The sequence below is a fragment of the Equus caballus genome, chromosome 11, assembly GCF_041296265.1.
Source record: "Equus caballus isolate H_3958 breed thoroughbred chromosome 11, TB-T2T, whole genome shotgun sequence".
Classification (NCBI taxonomy): Eukaryota; Metazoa; Chordata; class Mammalia; order Perissodactyla; family Equidae; genus Equus; species Equus caballus.
Window position 1 is genome coordinate 12,382,949 of NC_091694.1, and position 16,081 is coordinate 12,399,029.

Here is a 16,081-nt window from a genome sequence, read left to right on the forward strand (position 1 = left end):
AATGGGAGGGGAAGGTAAAACAGCAATCTGCCACGGAAAACAAGAGCAAGATCCCAAACCCCCGATTCCGAATCCAGAGGGCCTTACAGCGTCCCATCCTTCCAGTCTGGATGTCAGCACTCACTGTACCCCTAGAGAAGCGCACGACCCTTTCCTTAAAAATATCTTTCTCTCCTCTTAACTCAGTTGCATGGGTGCGTTCCCATGTCTTCTAGAAACTGGCTCTAACCTAGAGCTGCGCTGTCCAATAGGGTAGGCATGAGCCACGTGGAGCGCTGAGCGCCTGAAATGCGGCCAGTGGGTACTGAGATGCGCCGTCAGTGTAAAATACACACTGGAATTTGGAGACTTGGTACAAAAAAAGTATGTAAAATATCTCAATAACATTTATATTGATCACATGTTGAAATGATAACATTTTGGATGTACTGGATTAAATAAAACATGATTCAAATTAATGTCACCTGCTTGTTTTTGCACTTGCCGATGTGCCTACTGGAAAAATTCAAATTACATATGTGGCTCGTATTACATTTCTATTGGAGGGGGCGGCTCTAGATTATCTATCAGAACGGAGGAAGTGACTAAGATTCAAACTCGAAAAGAAAGCACTTATTACATGCTCCGCTCGAGGGCTGGTTCCACTCGCCGCTCCGCTGCACCGCCATGCTGGTTTCCGCGGCCCTGCCTCGGCGCCCACGTGAGCGCAGCCGCGTGGGCGCGGCCGGGTGCTCCCTCGCGGTCCTGCGGTCCCCAGGCCCGGGGGGCGGGGGGCGAGCTGGCGACCCGCGCTTTGGGCGCGCGGGGGAAGTCCCGGGCGGAAGCAGGTGACCCGCGGGGCCCCGGCTCGCAGCTGCTGGGTCGCGGCGTCCGCCCCGCCCGGCGCAGCCGGGGACAGCGACGCCGCTTCCTGCGGGGGCAGGGCCGCCGGCGCTGCGGCAGCCGCCTGCCTGGGCTGCAGCCTGCTTGCTCCCGAGAGGAGCAGCCCGGCCGCCCGGCCCTAGAGGCTTCGAAATGTCTAAGTATTCCTATCAGGGGGATTTGTGCTTCGGAGAGCGAGCTGGACAAGAAGCCGCGGATGATCCTAGCCAGCTGTTTCTGCTTCACCCGCCCCATCGAAAGTCTTTGCAGACTGAAACGTTAACACTTAATCCTTCCCTTGGCCGGAGAGATGCTGTGCAATTCCGCAGGCGCCAGCGTGAACAGCTTTACAAATTCACTTATTTCTAGAATAGTGTTCAGGCAGGAAGACTATTCTCTTTATTCTTAAATGCCTTGTTCGTTCATTCAGCATTTGCAGAGCAAGACCTGCATGCATTTCTGTTTGTTACTGAGTGAAAATCATAAACTTTAAAACTACAAAGATTTACCTATAGTACATAAAATTTAGTGCAGTAAACGAATTATATTTTTAAATTTAGCCCTAAGAAATTGTCCAGAAGTAAACAACAATGCAATCCATAGTTAGACAAAACACTTAAGTGATGATTACTGAGGAAAGGCCATGACAGAAACCTAAGTGTCCAACTTTTAACAAGAGGGAATGATGGTTCTTTAATAGATCTTTTTCCTGGTCTCACAGTGGAGAAGGTACAAATGGACTTTACATCTTGTCAGAATAACTATAATCCCCAATTTACACACCTCGCCATATCTGAGTTCTTTTAGGTTTGTAACTAACACTGACCTACCGGACTAAAGCTGCACTTACCTTGTAGGAAAACGAAAGAAACTGAAGAGAACGGACTACAATTCAAAACACATTGTTTAAGGAGGAAATGAAACCCGTAACGGAATCCATAAGGCCCATGCTCCGTTGGGTTCTCTTTTCAGTGTTAGAATGACTAGGTGTTAGCTCTCCAATTAGTTTTAGTGACAAACCACTATTTTCTAAAGAACTTACAGAGGTTTAATCAAGTAGGAGAGTGAATGTAAGGGAAACCATTGGTTCAGTTATAAAATGTGCTTTAAATCATACTGCATCAATAACAGTGAAAGAATTTAGGTTTCAAAGTTCAAAAGAACACTACCTTTAAGCTTCACCCTCAAGTTTTAGATGGGAAGGTGGGAAATGCGACGCTCGCTGGCATTCGGTCAAACGACCTGCTCTAATTTCTAGATTTCTGGGATACATGGATCTATCTGGCAGGGGCAGTTTCAATCTCAGACTGAGATTTTCAACCTGCTCCTCGCCATGCAAATCCAGCTGACGTTAACAGCCTGACAGGCGATCATGGGCATTCCTGGTACCTGGACAGATAACCCTACCACACTCTCTCCCACTCAAGTAAACACTTAATGCCAAGAAGTGAGAAAGACATTATTGCAGGAATGAACCTAAGCCCTGCTCACTCTGTGCCACACTGTGCAACACTCACAAACCCAAGGACCACTATAACAAATTATTTGCAAGCCCCCTCACAATGTGTATGTCTGTTAAAGCTGAGACTTGCAACGTACTCCCACCACCAAAGTGGTGGTGCAGTACAAATACCACTGTTCTTTTCACTGGTAAGTATTCTTGAGAGGAGGTCACATTTTAAGCTGCTAAAAATCAAACCGAGCTGTGGCTTCTTTCCACGATATGAAAGGCTTAAGGTAAGGCGGCCCAGAGGGTGTGGAAGGGATGTGAATGGAGAAAGGGACTTGGGTTTACCAGAGGGGAGAAGCACTTCTTTCTGAAAACTGAACCAGAAATCACCTCCCGGAAATTATGTTCCTTGGAGACCCTCTCCTGGGGCATTTCCAGCTCTTTTTACAGTATTTATGACACAGTGCAGGATCAGTAAACAGTTTATTCCAGTGAAGGACTCCACCCAAATGAAAGCACGATGTGCAAGGACTGATTTTAATTACTCCTATTTGAAGGTTCTTCTTTTCGGAGAACAGCAAGGCATTTTATTATCCACTCTTTCCATTCCTTAAAGGCTTCCACAGGTTTTGGCAAATTCACATCATCCTCACGACTATGTTTCGGAGTGACTCGGGGTGTGTCAGCAGACGCACCATCAATCCACCGCACCAGGGCCTTGAAAAACAGAAAACAGATGCATCTTTGACCAAATCACAGCAAAACAGTTTTAGGCAAGAGGAAAGCATTGTCTCTAAATCAGGTTATCTAAATCAGTGACTTAGGTTCCCCCAGGAAAATGTTCCATTTGATAAAGATGGCTATGAATATGAAGCACCTGTGATGACATACTAAGTGGAAGAGCATATGCCCAAAAAACGCAAACTTTGATTACAAATTACAGTCACAAGTGTGCATAGGAGAAAAGATGAAAAAGAACACTAATCCTCACATGTCTTTTTGGGTGGGAGGATAATTATTTTATTTTCTCAACTTGCTAAAGGTTCCACAAGGTATTATACGGTGCTTCTGATTTGATGAGACTGTGTACACATGTTAGTGTACACACGGGTACAGGTAGACCTCTGTGTGTGAAGACACGTGTGGACATGTATCGCAGTCACATGAATGAGTGGCCATACCAGGGAGGAGTTACATGATGCATACTGTGGGCATGTGAAGACACACACATTCACATACATACTGAGATTAGGTACTTTCCCTCTTTCTTCTTAAAGAAAATCATCCTTTTCTCCTAAGGAATATCATACCTCTGTCCCATATTTGGAAAGATAAATCACCTCCTCCTATTTATATAATTCTAAAAAATGAATTTTCGCACACATATCAATATTCTGTTCTGCAAAGTCAAGTTCTCTTGCCCTAAATGAATGAGAAATACAGAAACCTCTCCCACCATTTCTCATTGAACTATAAGTTATGGCACTCAGAGGCAAGTCAAAGTTTTTAAGAAAGATATTTCTTTGCATGTTTTTTTTTTAAACCACAGCTTCCTGCTTACCTTTGCACAAATTTCCTCTGATAAATTATAGCTCCAGAGAAGGGCCTAATAGAAAATGGTAGTTTGCTACTTATATACCCACTTCTCCCTTTTTCACTCCCTCCACTCACTTTGTATCTTTCTACAATGTTGAAGCCAATAGCACACTGCAACTTGCGTAAACAGATGGGGCAAAGGTTCAGGGGGCGCCGGTCAGCTTCTTCCAGGTGATTGGAGCCTTGCATTAGGCAGGCAAGCCACTGGCAGTGTCGAAGTCCAAATATGTGTCCAATCTCATGGGTTAAAGTCTGCAAGACATTCACATTGAGGCCTTGTAGCACCACCACACTATTGAGTTACACATCCCTTCTTTTTCTTGCTTTTCCAAGAAACAAATTTACAGGAATCAACTCCCTTACCATCATGACCAAAACTTCAATCTGCCCAAAGACTTAATCCCTTATTTCTCTAAATGTCTTACTGCCTTCCTCATTATACTTAATTACTTCCCTGGACTAGGGTTTCTCAAACTCTATACCACCAATACATTGGGTGGGCTCATCCTTTATGGGGCAGGCTGTCCTGCGCAGTAGGATCCTGAGCAGCATCACTGGCCTCTACCCACGAGATGCCAGTAGCATCCCCTCCCCAGTTGTTACAACCAGAAATGTCTCTAGACATTGCCAAATGTTCCCTAGGTGGTAAAACTGCCCCTGGTTAAGAGCCACTATTCCAGACCAGGGGGGTGTTTGTGACAATACAGATTCTGAGACCCTTTCTCCAGTGGTGCTGAGTCACCAGCTATGGGAGGAGAGGGGCCTGACCTGCATGTTAACAAGCACATCAGGTGAAGCTGATGCAGGGAACATACTTTGAAATGATGATCTATGAGTAGTTCTCAACCCCAACCAACAGTACTGGTAAAAGCAGAAAAATCTATGCCTCTGGCTATGGAGAAAGGGGAAAATGAAGAGGCGGGCTTTCCAAAGAACAGGGACGGCGAGATATCAGGAACCGTCGGAGAACTAACTGTAGTAGAAGGTAGCCTGGAGCCCGAGGAAGGCCCAGTCTCCTTGAGAGGCCAGAGAGCAGAGCTCCCCCAGCCCCAGAAGGGCAGCCTTACCTGACGACCACAGCAGCTTGAAAGAGCAGGTTACCTACTCACGTCAGAATTCTGGAATTAACCTAATGGTCAGGATGTGGGTACAGCCAAGGCTGCGTGTAACTAATAGGACAAAAAGCTGGCATAGATACTGTAAACTTCAATATTAAGGTATCCACTTAAATTGTTTTATTGATCATTTCATTCAAGCAATATTCACCAAAAGTACACAAATGATACAAGCTCATTTATAACATTACCTTAAGGATTTTTGATACACAATTTAGGGAATTAAGATCTCTTAAAAAAAAAAAAAAAAAACTCCTGTGGATTTTTTTAAAGAACTCACCTTACAGGACCGAAGCAGCAAAACGCTAGTCACTTCGGGAATGTAATAGTTATCAAAAACGGAATAGTCACTGGAAGAGACTTTCTGTGGCTTCTTCACTCGGCCTTCGTAGCGTGAGCTATAGAAATCACTGCCGTACCTGGCGAAGCTGAATATCCCCACACCTACAAGGAGAGGACAAACAACAAGAGAATGAGGCTGAGATTCCTGAAGGAAAGACCAGAAAAGAGAGCCTGCTGGGGCATCTGGTCAGTGAGGTCTGTCCCACTGTGTGCGTCAGCTCGGCCGAGACCCAGGGGGGGTCCTGCCCCAGATCCCCTAGCAGAATCTTCTTCTGCTGTCCAGTTCCCCCTGCCCTGTAAAACTCTACGGTCTTGAAGTCAAATTCTTAAGAAATCGGAAGTTCCAGAGAGTTCTGTTTCCCACAAAAGAAGTCTTTTTCTCATAGACCAAATCAAGTACTCCAAAAGGAGCAATGAAAACTGATCACATGAACAACACCCACTCATTTTAAGAACACAGTAAACAGATCTCTCTATCTTGTGTCAGTGAGGGTTCCTGTGCTTCCCTCCTGCCATGCCACTGAGGAAAACTGCCCTGCCACTGCCCCCAGGCCTTGGCGACCATGTTTTGGACCATGCTTTAGGACAGACGAACCTCTTCCCCTCCTCCTTCTCAAGCACAGCACAATTTTATCATGTGGCTGGTGTCGGGTGACCAGAATAAACACCCTTGGAACTGACTTCCTGTGTTACACGTCTTAACCATCTTTGCATACATGGAGAGCAGAGTTTAATGTGCAACTCATTCAAAAAGGGATTGCTTTATAATTCGATTTGTTTACATTATCACTTTTATCTATGCCTCTCTTTCAGTTGTTATTTTAAAGTAATAAGCAATTTTTTGGTAAGAAAATGAATTCCTAGTAAATTTGTCCAATCCAACTTGATTCAAAAAGAATCTCCACACCCCACCCTTGGAAAGTGTCTGCTGGTACTTGAAATTTAGGGAAAGAGAGCATTTGGGAAGTTAAAGGAAAACTAAATCTACTCATGTGTCATAAGTGATCTCCTCTGGCCAAACAAGTGTGAGCATATTTAACTGCAATTCCTTTAGCAACAACACTTTTCTCTCCTAATAATCCTACAAATAGAAGACTGTTTTCTTTACTAACTAAATATTTCTCAATTTTAAAATACCAGTCTTTGTAAACTTCGTGAGAATAAAGTCACTTGTAGTAAGATATTGTCTCAATGCGTGACAGATCAATCCTGCTATCTTACCATATCTTCTCTTACATCATGCAATATTTAAGAAACTTACTGAAAAAAAAAGGATAAACATTTTGAAGCCTTTTGGGGAATACTTCCTGACCTCCTCAAATGCACAAGCTACATTAGCTAGCAATATCTAGATAAATAGTTTAAAAGTTTTTTTAATGTTTCCATCTCTATCAGGTCAGTAATAAGACTGGAGGTAAGACTTTAGGTCATACATCATTTTTCTGAAAGTTAGATCATACAAAAATTAGGAAGACAGTAGTCTCCAAGAGTGTGTTGATAGGGTCAAGGGGTGGGAGGCTGTAAGAATGTAAATGAAGAATTGAGGACAATGGGGTAGGTGGGAAGAAGAGGCTCTACAGAGCCCTGGGCCCCTACTCTGATGAATGGGTAAGAGGGAGACACCAGGTAAGAGAGGGAGAGCCCCATGGCCAAGTGGTTAAGTTTGCGCGCTCTGCTTCTGTGGCCCAGTGTTTCACCAGTTCGGATCTGGGCGCAGACACGGCACCGCTCATCAGGCCATGCTGAGGCAGTGTCCCACATAGCACAGCCAGAGGGACCTACAATTAGAATATATGTACCAAGGGGCTTTGGGGAGAAGAAGAAAAGAAAAAAGATTAGCAATAGATCTTAGCTCAGGTGACAACCTTTAAAAAAAGAGAGAGAGAGGGAGATATCTCAAAGAAAGAAACACTTGTCAGAGAGAGCTCCCCACCCTCAACAAACCCTCAAGTAACGTAACATCAGACAGGCCATACTCGGCGCTCAGGAAGTGCAGTCAGTACGGCCCCAGGTCCTTACTCCCATCCCCAGAATGCTAATGGACAACCACTCCCCTTAGTTCATTGGACGTCTCCCCTTCAAACCGATCTTAGATGCTGAGGGATGAGGGTAGAGAAGTAAGAGCAAAAATGGAGGGGTGGGGAGGAGTAGGGAAAAGACAAAAAGGAAAAGAAAGAGGCAAAAATATGATTTGCTTCTGGATCCTTTCCCACCCCCAGTATTACCATGCAGGATTCCTAATGAGTCAAAGTTTATTATATCCCAAGTCAAAGAGTGAGGTGGACTTTTTAAATAAAACATCAAAATATCATAAGACACAGGATAAGCGGCAGTTGTTAATAAATCAGTCTATGGCTGCTCCATCTATGCAAGACAACTACGAAGAGAGTTGAAAAACAACTGGCAAGATTTTCACGTACATTAATGATAGTTCAAATATCCTTAATTTATTTAATTCACTTTACTACTGAATGACTCACATTTACCATCTGTTGTCCTGAATGCCTATACATGTGCCAGGCATATATGCACACTTTTCCTGTATCACTACTTTTATGTAAATTACCTCAAAATGACTCCATGAAATAGGTATTATTAGCTTCAAGGTCATGTAGGCAGGGAATGGTCGACCTGGGGAGGAACTCAGATCATCGGAATCTATCAACAGCACCCTTCCCACTACAGCATGATGCCACCCCAGAAACATTACACAGTTTTAAGTATCAAAATTATAATTGGTTGGAATTTTTTCCCTCTTTCAACATCTTCAAATATTCTCAAGTTCAGGAAGTTTCTACCAACAATGTCAAAAAGGAATACCATCTGTCAAAGAGGCCTGTCCAAAGACAAAATTCCAGGAGTCTCTTGGGTAAAGATCAATCATCGTCACTCCCACAATACAAAAGGCATCTCCAGGTTTCTTCTTTTTTAAGAACTTCAGAATGTGTCCTATTTAAAAAAGAAATATATGTGTGAGATATATGTCTCCTTTACCCAATTCAAACTGTAAAGCTGTTTAACTCACCTGCATGAATCTGTAGGTTTTGTGTGCTATCATTGACTCTAAAGGAACATCTCGTTGCAGAGACAGGAACCGGTGCTAGGAGTTTTACTGTCAAGCCATAGAAAAACGCTTCACAGTAGCCCTGGAGCCATTTAATATATTCTTCACTGATAGCTCTGGTGTTTCCTAGAGATCCTATAATATGGAGAAAAATTTAAAGACAGACTTTAAGATGATTATCATAGTCACTCTTTACCTCATTCGCTAACTAGAAATTTGGAACTGGAAACAAATCAACTCTCAATTTTCAACACACCTTTATCATTCACTGACATGAAAATGAATCACAAACAACTGTTCTCTTTTAAGGCAGTTTGGCTACAAAACTTCCACCACTGGAAATGAATGTTAAAAATGATCACCAAAACTGCCCACTTGAATGAGATCGACAGCTCAAACCATCACTGGCAATGGCGCCATTGCAAAACCAAACCAAATCCAGCATATTACCAATATATACCAATGCACTGGATATAAATGCTGCGTTTCTCTGGAGAGGGTGTCTTTCTGTAAGGATCACTGAAAAACTGTTCAAAGTCTTGGGGATCCTCAGGATGGGAGGTGATCCAATCTGACCGGGAATGCACGGTAATGGGTCCAAAGAGATCACTGTTTGGCTGGAAGGCTTGGTTCATCAAACGCCGTTCCCCAGCATCTAACTTCTCATACTGTGACACGAGCGCCGGGTTCTTTGAGATGAGAGCCGTTTTTAGTGTCTGTTCAGAGTGCCGGACTGTTTGCATCTACCAGAAATACACAAGTAGTCAAAGATAAAATGCATATCCACACTGGTGACTTGAATCTACCTATCCTCCACATACATCTCTCATTTTGCCCTAAAACGGAAGGACTGATTGCTAATGCCTTAGAGTGGCCACACCAGACTACTGTTTGTTTTTCCCATTTCCAATCAATTTCTTGGGGAGAATCCGAAAAAGTGAAAAGACAATCATGAAATTCATTCCTTTGTCTCTTAGGGAATCTGATCCCATCATAAAAACCAGTAGTAATCATAAGAGCATGACCTGATTTCCAGCTTCCTTCTGTCATCTGGGTAATAATTTCAGTATTATGAATAGACTCATTACAGCCACATGAAAAATACTCATTCTTTCCATTGTGACTCAAAGATGTTCAACACCAAACAAAAAGAGAACTAATGTAAGTCCTGCTGTTTCCGTAATTTGACTGCAGGCTGATAATAGATCTCAGCCACTGATGTTTATAAGTCATGTCACCCTGGGGAAGACATCAGGTGACTAATAAAAAGCCAGACTCACAATGACAGGTCTCTTCCATTCACATCATGTTCCTCTGGAGAGCTTCCATCCTTCCCTTTGAATGGATCAACCAGCTGTTCCACCACGAGGCTTTTTGAATGAGAAAAGGAAAAAATTGGACCTCTCCGTCTGGAACCTATCATATTTTCTAATTATCTAGATTTTTCCAGTTTAATGATGGAGAACTGATGGGAAAATTTAAGCTAATGGCTGTTCTGGTTGGACATCTGAATCCTGGGGTTCCAGAGTGTGGAAGAAATTTCAAAACAGCTATCTTTATTGTCAAAGCTCTGCTACGAGCATTGACTCATCCCCACTACTCCACAACAGGGCTGAAATCTGACTTCTACTGGACAAAATATCAAGCAAGATGTGCCCTCCTGCATTCTACCTACCTTTAGGGAGGGAGGCTCCCACTGACGTTTTTACCTTACACGGACGGGCATGTTTGGGTCCGGTCGGGAAAGAGGTGCCGGTTGCCTTCACCCTATTACTAAAAAGGCAGTGTGAGGGGTCAGGAGGCCTCCTCCAGCCTCCCGGGTCTACTCTGGGTGGAGCCGCGGGAGGAAGACTAGGGTCACTCCAGTGGGTTGAAGGCCTGCAATGCTGTCAGCGCTAAAACCAGCACATCATCCGCAAATCGGAACAGGTTGGTCACCCTAGCTGGTTGCCTACAGCAACTCGCACCTTGGGCTCGGCCCGGTGCAAACGAGACCGGACCCCCGGTTGGGGATGGAGCGGGGATTTCCCCCCACCCCCGGGGACTCTTGCGTCCTCTCTCCTCCCCCAGGAGCCTCCAGAAAGGCCAGGCCTCGCTCCTCGGAGACACCCCCGCCCCCGCTAGCCTCCCTGCTTCCGCTGCGGCGGCCCCTCTCACATCCTCATCCCTCCCCACCGACCGCGACCGTCCCCAACCTCTACAACCGGGATACCCTGCCCCACGCCGACAGCGCCACCTCACTACCCTCACCCTGCTGGGCCTCTGCACCGCCCGCCCGCCTCCCGCGGCGGCTCCTGCGCGCGTGCGCATCGCACCCTGCGCCGTGCCACGCCCCCTCGCGGAACGCCACGCCCCATAGCCCCACGCACCTCTCCGTCGCGCCACGCCCCTCTGCGTCCGCCACGCCCCGCCACGCCCCCGCGCCGCCCGCCACGCCCCGCAGGGCGCTGGTTTCTCGCAGGCACGGCAGACACGTCGTAGTAGGGGCCGCGACCCGGCGGCCGCAGCCGTCGCGTTTCTTCCAGCTGGCCTCGCGGGGCCGCCCTCGGGCGGAGCTGCGTCACGGAGCCTTTGGGGCGAGGCGTCCCCTCGTCGGTTCCCCCGCTGGCGTCGCCGGGTTTGCATGTTTGTAAATGTGCTCGCGGGCCGTGGGTTTGAGACGCGCCTTCGGCGTGACTGATGTAACCAGCCGGGGCCAAAATAAGTCAGCGGCGGCCGCGGGTGACGCACACCCTCGCGCTGCCCGGGCGGCACCCGCTGTACTTTCCCCTCGGTGTTTGGTCGCAGCGGGTGCAGCGGCTGCGCGCAGGTGGAGCGCGCGGAGAGGCGGGCGCCCGGAGGCGGTGTCCGGGCCGAGAGATGCCGGCGGGCCTTCTCGTCGCCCAGGGATGCGTCTCTGTCCCTTAGGGTCTCACTGGTACCGAAAGGCCAAAATGCTTGTGCCAAATGGAGGCTGTGGAGTAGAACACAGCTGGACGGGCTTTGGGACTGAACTGGCCCTGTGGCCTTGGGTAGGCCGTTTAACCTCTCTGGACTTCGCGCTTCTCATGCGGGAGAGAGCTGACCCCTAAAGCCCCCTTCAGCCCTGGGAAGTTGAGTGTATCGAAGCTGAAGATCCCCTGACCCTCATGCATCCCAGTGCCCAGAAGACGCTAGGACATGGTCGATGGTCAGGCTGGTTAATGCCAAGGACAAATTGCGACCTGATCAGCGTCCCCTCTCCCTTCGAGCGTATGGGCGTCCAGCTGGCCTCCAAACAGCCCACCTGCTCCTCATACCCTCCTTGCCATCCAACTCAGTTCATCCTTCCCCAGCTTCGTCCCACCCTCTCCACCTCGTTGGTCCTAGCAGCTTCCTGCAAAGGAAGCCCTAGCCCATTTTAAACCTGTTTCGTTAAACCTCCACCTCTTTTCATGGGTTCTCTTCCAAGACCCCACCTTAAGGGACACCCAACTTTCCCCCTGGACATCACTTCTCTCCCAACCTTCGCTCAAAAATACTCCTAAGCACCGGTTTTCATTTCCAAGCCATTATCCTACCACTACAAAGCCACCTCTCTTCTTTTAAGTTCAGGCCATTTTACCATACTCCAGTTTTTCTTCGTCCTAATTCTCCCTTCTCCCCACTCGTCTTCCCCCAAACACAGTTTCTCCATGACTTGTCTAATTGTTGTTTTCCACCCTTAACCCCTTGTTGACTCTCCTTAGGGGATCTTACTTCATAAATGCTTGATCTTTTCAACTCCAATGCACACCTCAACCACTAACCTGGCATTCCACTAGAGATCCATTTAGATTAACAATCACTCATTTGTTCGCCCCCGTGGATCTTAAAATCTCAAAATTCATTCTTTGACCGCAGTGCCAATATCCGCCCTTACCTGAACCCATCCTTCAATAAAGTGCGTTCATACCATGCTTGAGAAGTAGCGGGGTTTCTTGCATGTTGTGCCTTCTGAGTAAATACCTATATCTGGACATTCCAAGAGTCAGTGTAGCTTAGAGGCCAAGATCATGGTCTGCGTGTGAACCCTACCCCACTTGTAAGCATGTGACCTGTGTCAGCTGTGTAACCTCTTATGCATCTCTTCCCTGTTTGTAGAACAGAGATAATAATAGCCCAGACCTTACAGAGTTTTAGGGATCAAATGAGTTACTTTGATGCTTTGCGTTTTGATTGACTGGCCTTCTGACATCCCAAGAGGCTTCTTTAGCTGTTTCACCTTTTCTGTTAAACTCTCCCTAACTCCACCCCCCTCAAGACAAAACTCCCTCCTCTGCATGCTCATTGCCTGAGCACACTGCTCTCATTGGCCTGATCACAGTGATTGTCACTTATTTCTTAAATGTCTCCCTTTCTAAACTGTGAGATGCTTGAAGGTAAACACTATCATTCAAGGTGTCTGGAACATAAAAGGTATTCATTAGGTTTTCATTCAGTTATTTGTATTCATTAACAAGAATTTTTGATTTTGCATTTAAATTGTTTAAATTTATTTTCTCGATAAAAAACTTTGTGATTGCCCCCAAATCTTAGGACACCATGTTTCTGCACAAAGTATTTAATATATATATATCTATTTTTAAAACCTAGTACCTTGTGTTTTTATGTTTGTTTTTTAGAATAAAAAGATATTTTCTGTTGCCAATCATGCCAGAATAATAGGTGGTTTGGAGAAAAAGTACATATAGTCAGGGGATCCAGTAAGGACTGACAACGCTAAATGTAGGGTAGGATTCTAAGATTTTTTTGCCTTTTAATAGTATGCAGGTGCAGAAGGAACCATAGGATATCTATATTTCTAAGAGAACTACAGGTTCTGGTTTTTATATATGAGTGTATATATGAGTGACAGTCATCCAAGGTTAAAAAAGAAAATTTGTAACAAAACTAGAAGGTTACAGAAAGTGGGAAAGAAATGCAACATATATGGCAGATGAAGGATTTTTAGATGGCCTTTACAGATCTTTAGGGAAGAGATGAAAACTGTGACATAACAATGAGCAAAGAACATAAGCAGACTGTCCCAATGATCCATTAACATAAAAGTTCAACTTTACTAATAATTAAAATAAAGTGAAACCACTCAAATACTTTTTTCTTACATATCAAATTGACAAAACAGTTTATTTTGAAATAAGGTCAAGCTTACAGAAAAGTGGCAAGAATAGTATAAATAATCTCTATATAATCTCCACCAGGCTCCCCAATTGTTAACATTTCACCTCATTTGCTTTCACTCTGTTTCTCTCTCTATATATATATAACTTCCCCTCCAGCCATTTGAGAATAAGTTGCAGACATGATGCCTCTTTACTCCTAATTAGTGTATATTTTCTAAAACCAAGGACATTTTCATAAATAACCACAGTATGGTTAAAACATATCAGTATGAACTCATGTTGTGGTTGTACCACTTCAAACTTCCCCCAGTCCACCTCCCCTACAGTCTCTGAATTTTACTCACCCTGACATTTCGCTAATTAGAGATTTATTTAGATTAACAACCAATCTATCATTCTTTTCCTAGTTCTTTCATTTTACTTAAAAATTACTAAATATATGAAAATATTCCAAGTCCATGTTTTTTGGGGTTTTTTTTTGAGGAAGATCAGCCCTGAGCTAACATCTGCTGCCAATCCTCCTCTTTTTGCTGAGGAAGACTGGCCCTGAGCTAACATCCATGCCCATTTTCCTCTACTTTATATGTGGGATGCCTGCCACAGCATGGCTTGTCATGAGGCGCCATGTTCGCACCCGGGATCCGAACCAGTGAACCCCGGGCTGCTGAAGCGGAACGTGTGCACTTAACTGCTGCACCACCAGGCAGGCCCCTCCAAGTTCATGTTTTTAAAAGCAAAGTAAGGGCCTAGCCCCATGGCTGAATGGTTTGGCATGCTCCGCTTCGGCTGGCCGGGTTTGGGGGTTCAGATCCTGGGCGCAGACCTACTCCACTTGTCAGCCATGCTATGGAGGCATCCCACGTACAAAAGTAGAGGAAGGTTAGCACGGACGTTAGCTCAGGGCAAATCTTCCTCAGCAAAAAAAATTAAAATTAAAAAAGTCAGATAATATTAAAAGAGTTGTAATGAAAAGTAACAGTCCCCACCTGATAGGCCAACTTCCAAGAAGCTACTACTCCCAGCTCCTCAGCTGTTTTGCCTGGTATTTATCTCCGCATTTCTAAATAGTGTGTGTATATTGAGATTTCTTGATCTGCTGATATAAGGTGGTATCTATTGATTTGTTGCCATGGTAGATGGGTCTTAACCCTCTCACCCACCTCCCATTCCTCTCAATGAAGTTATATCACAAGTTTTGATTGGATCCATAGTCAATGCTTCCATTATGTCCATTATGCACCATTCACGGCAGAGCCAAGTAGTATACTATGACCTGCTTGCTTTCTTATAGAACTCTTTAGTTTTGCCTGGAGTTGATCATTTTCTTTCTGTTATTCTATTTATTTTCTTAGGGCCTCATCTCTAAATCTTTTTTTTTTTTTTAATGCTTCATCGTCTCCGTTACACACTTGTCAGTAATCTTTTCTACATAGCCTGAGCCTATCACTTGCATTATTTTTTCTGGGAACTTTCATTCTGGAGCTCTCCATCCGCCTGTTCCGATCTGAACTCGTCCTCTCCAGGCCCAGGACACAGGATGGCAACTAAACTCTGCTCTGTTGGGTCGCCTGTTTCTTAAATTCTTAAGTTCTTCCTCTTTCTTGGTTTACTTCTTCGATTGTAGCAGCACATCACCCAGAACCTTCTGGAATAAAGGTACATAGAGATAAACATTTTGAAATCTTGCATATCTGAAGGTGTTTTTATTCTACCCTCACACTTGACTGAGCGTTTCCCTGGATTGGGGTGGAATTTTAGGTAGAAAATCATTTTCCCTCAGAACTGTGAAGAGTGTGTTCCATGTTCTTCTGACTTCCAGTGACGCCATTTTGATTACTAATCCTTTGTATTTTAGGAAGATCTTGGGATTTTGCCTTTGTGCTTAGAGTTCTGAAGAACTCTAAATTTTTTAAATTTATAAGTTTCTAAGTTTTTTAAAGATATGCCCTGGTCCAAGCCTTTTTTTTCATTCATTTTGTTGCTCGCTCAGTGGGCCCTTCAATCTGAGACTTAGCCTTCCATGGACAGAAATTTTCTTGTATTATTTCTTTATAATTTCTCTCTCTCCATTTTTCTTGATGTGGGACTTTCAGGACGGATCTCCTAATTTTCTTATCTTTTCTTTCATATTTCCCATCTATCTTTTTGTATTACTGTCTGAAGTTTTTGTCAACGATCTTCTATCTTTTCTTTTGAATACTTATTTTCAAACATTCTACTCTTTAAGAGCCAAAACCCCTTTCTTGTTCTGATTGTTTATTTTGCACATTTTCCCATTCTGTGGATAAGTGTCTTCTCTTGTCTCTCTATGGATATTAACTGTACTACTTTTTGGTGAGAAAGGTGGGCCCTGAGCTAAACTCTGTTGCCGATCTTCCTCTTTTTTTTTTCTCCCCAAAGCCCCAGTACATAGTTGTGTGTCCTACTTATAAGTCACTGTGGTTCTTGTATGTGCGATGCCACCACAGCACGGCTGCCTGAGCCGTGCTAGATCCACACCCAGGATCCAAACCAGCGAACCCCAGGCTGC

General features: G+C 44.7%; 2 protein-coding genes across 11 annotated transcripts in view; both read right to left on the reverse strand.

Moving 5' to 3' along the window:
- ARSG (arylsulfatase G) overlaps positions 1-912 on the reverse strand; it is a 116,150-nt gene extending 115,238 nt beyond the window's left edge. For 2 of the 4 annotated variants that reach the window (XM_070226992.1, XM_023652157.2), the window contains exon 1: positions 620-912. The gene's annotated coding sequence lies outside the window, so the exon portion shown is untranslated. The remainder of the gene's footprint in view (positions 1-619) is intronic. The other 2 variants (XM_070226997.1, XM_070226994.1) reach the window with 2 other exon arrangements.
- Positions 913-2,777: 1,865 nt separating this feature from the next.
- Positions 2,778-12,428, reverse strand: AMZ2 (archaelysin family metallopeptidase 2). 7 transcript variants are annotated; one of them, XM_070227002.1, is made up of 9 exons: positions 12,309-12,428; positions 10,798-11,381; positions 9,709-9,798; positions 8,889-9,171; positions 8,390-8,563; positions 8,185-8,313; positions 5,303-5,466; positions 3,983-4,159; positions 2,778-3,028 (listed from the first exon to the last, which is right to left on the reverse strand). In XM_070227002.1, exons 4-9 carry the CDS (start codon positions 9,169-9,171, stop codon positions 2,849-2,851), a joined length of 1,107 nt encoding a protein of 368 aa, XP_070083103.1. In that variant the 5' UTR covers positions 9,709-9,798; positions 10,798-11,381; positions 12,309-12,428; the 3' UTR covers positions 2,778-2,848. The 7 variants fall into 7 exon arrangements, with proteins under 7 accessions (XP_070083103.1, XP_023507929.1, XP_023507933.1 ...); XM_023652161.2 differs by lacking the exon at positions 12,309-12,428 and adding an exon at positions 10,104-10,201 and having other exon boundaries at positions 10,679-10,803; XM_023652165.2 differs by lacking the exons at positions 10,798-11,381; positions 12,309-12,428 and adding exons at positions 10,138-10,201; positions 10,679-10,757.
- Positions 12,429-16,081: the final 3,653 nt, after the last annotated feature.

Bases quoted from the DNA above. Each gene is read 5' to 3' on its own strand.
- AMZ2 (XM_070227002.1), bottom strand. From the start codon at position 9,171: ATGCAAACAGTCCGGCACTCTGAACAGACACTAAAAACGGCTCTCATC. The intron at 8,564-8,888 runs GTATATATTGGT...TCCATATTATAG, and splicing joins CATTTATATCCAGTGCATTG to GATCTCTAGGAAACACCAGA. The intron at 3,029-3,982 runs GTGAGTGGAGGG...CTGTTTTTCAAG, and splicing joins ACATTGTAGAAAGATACAAA to GCCCTGGTGCGGTGGATTGA.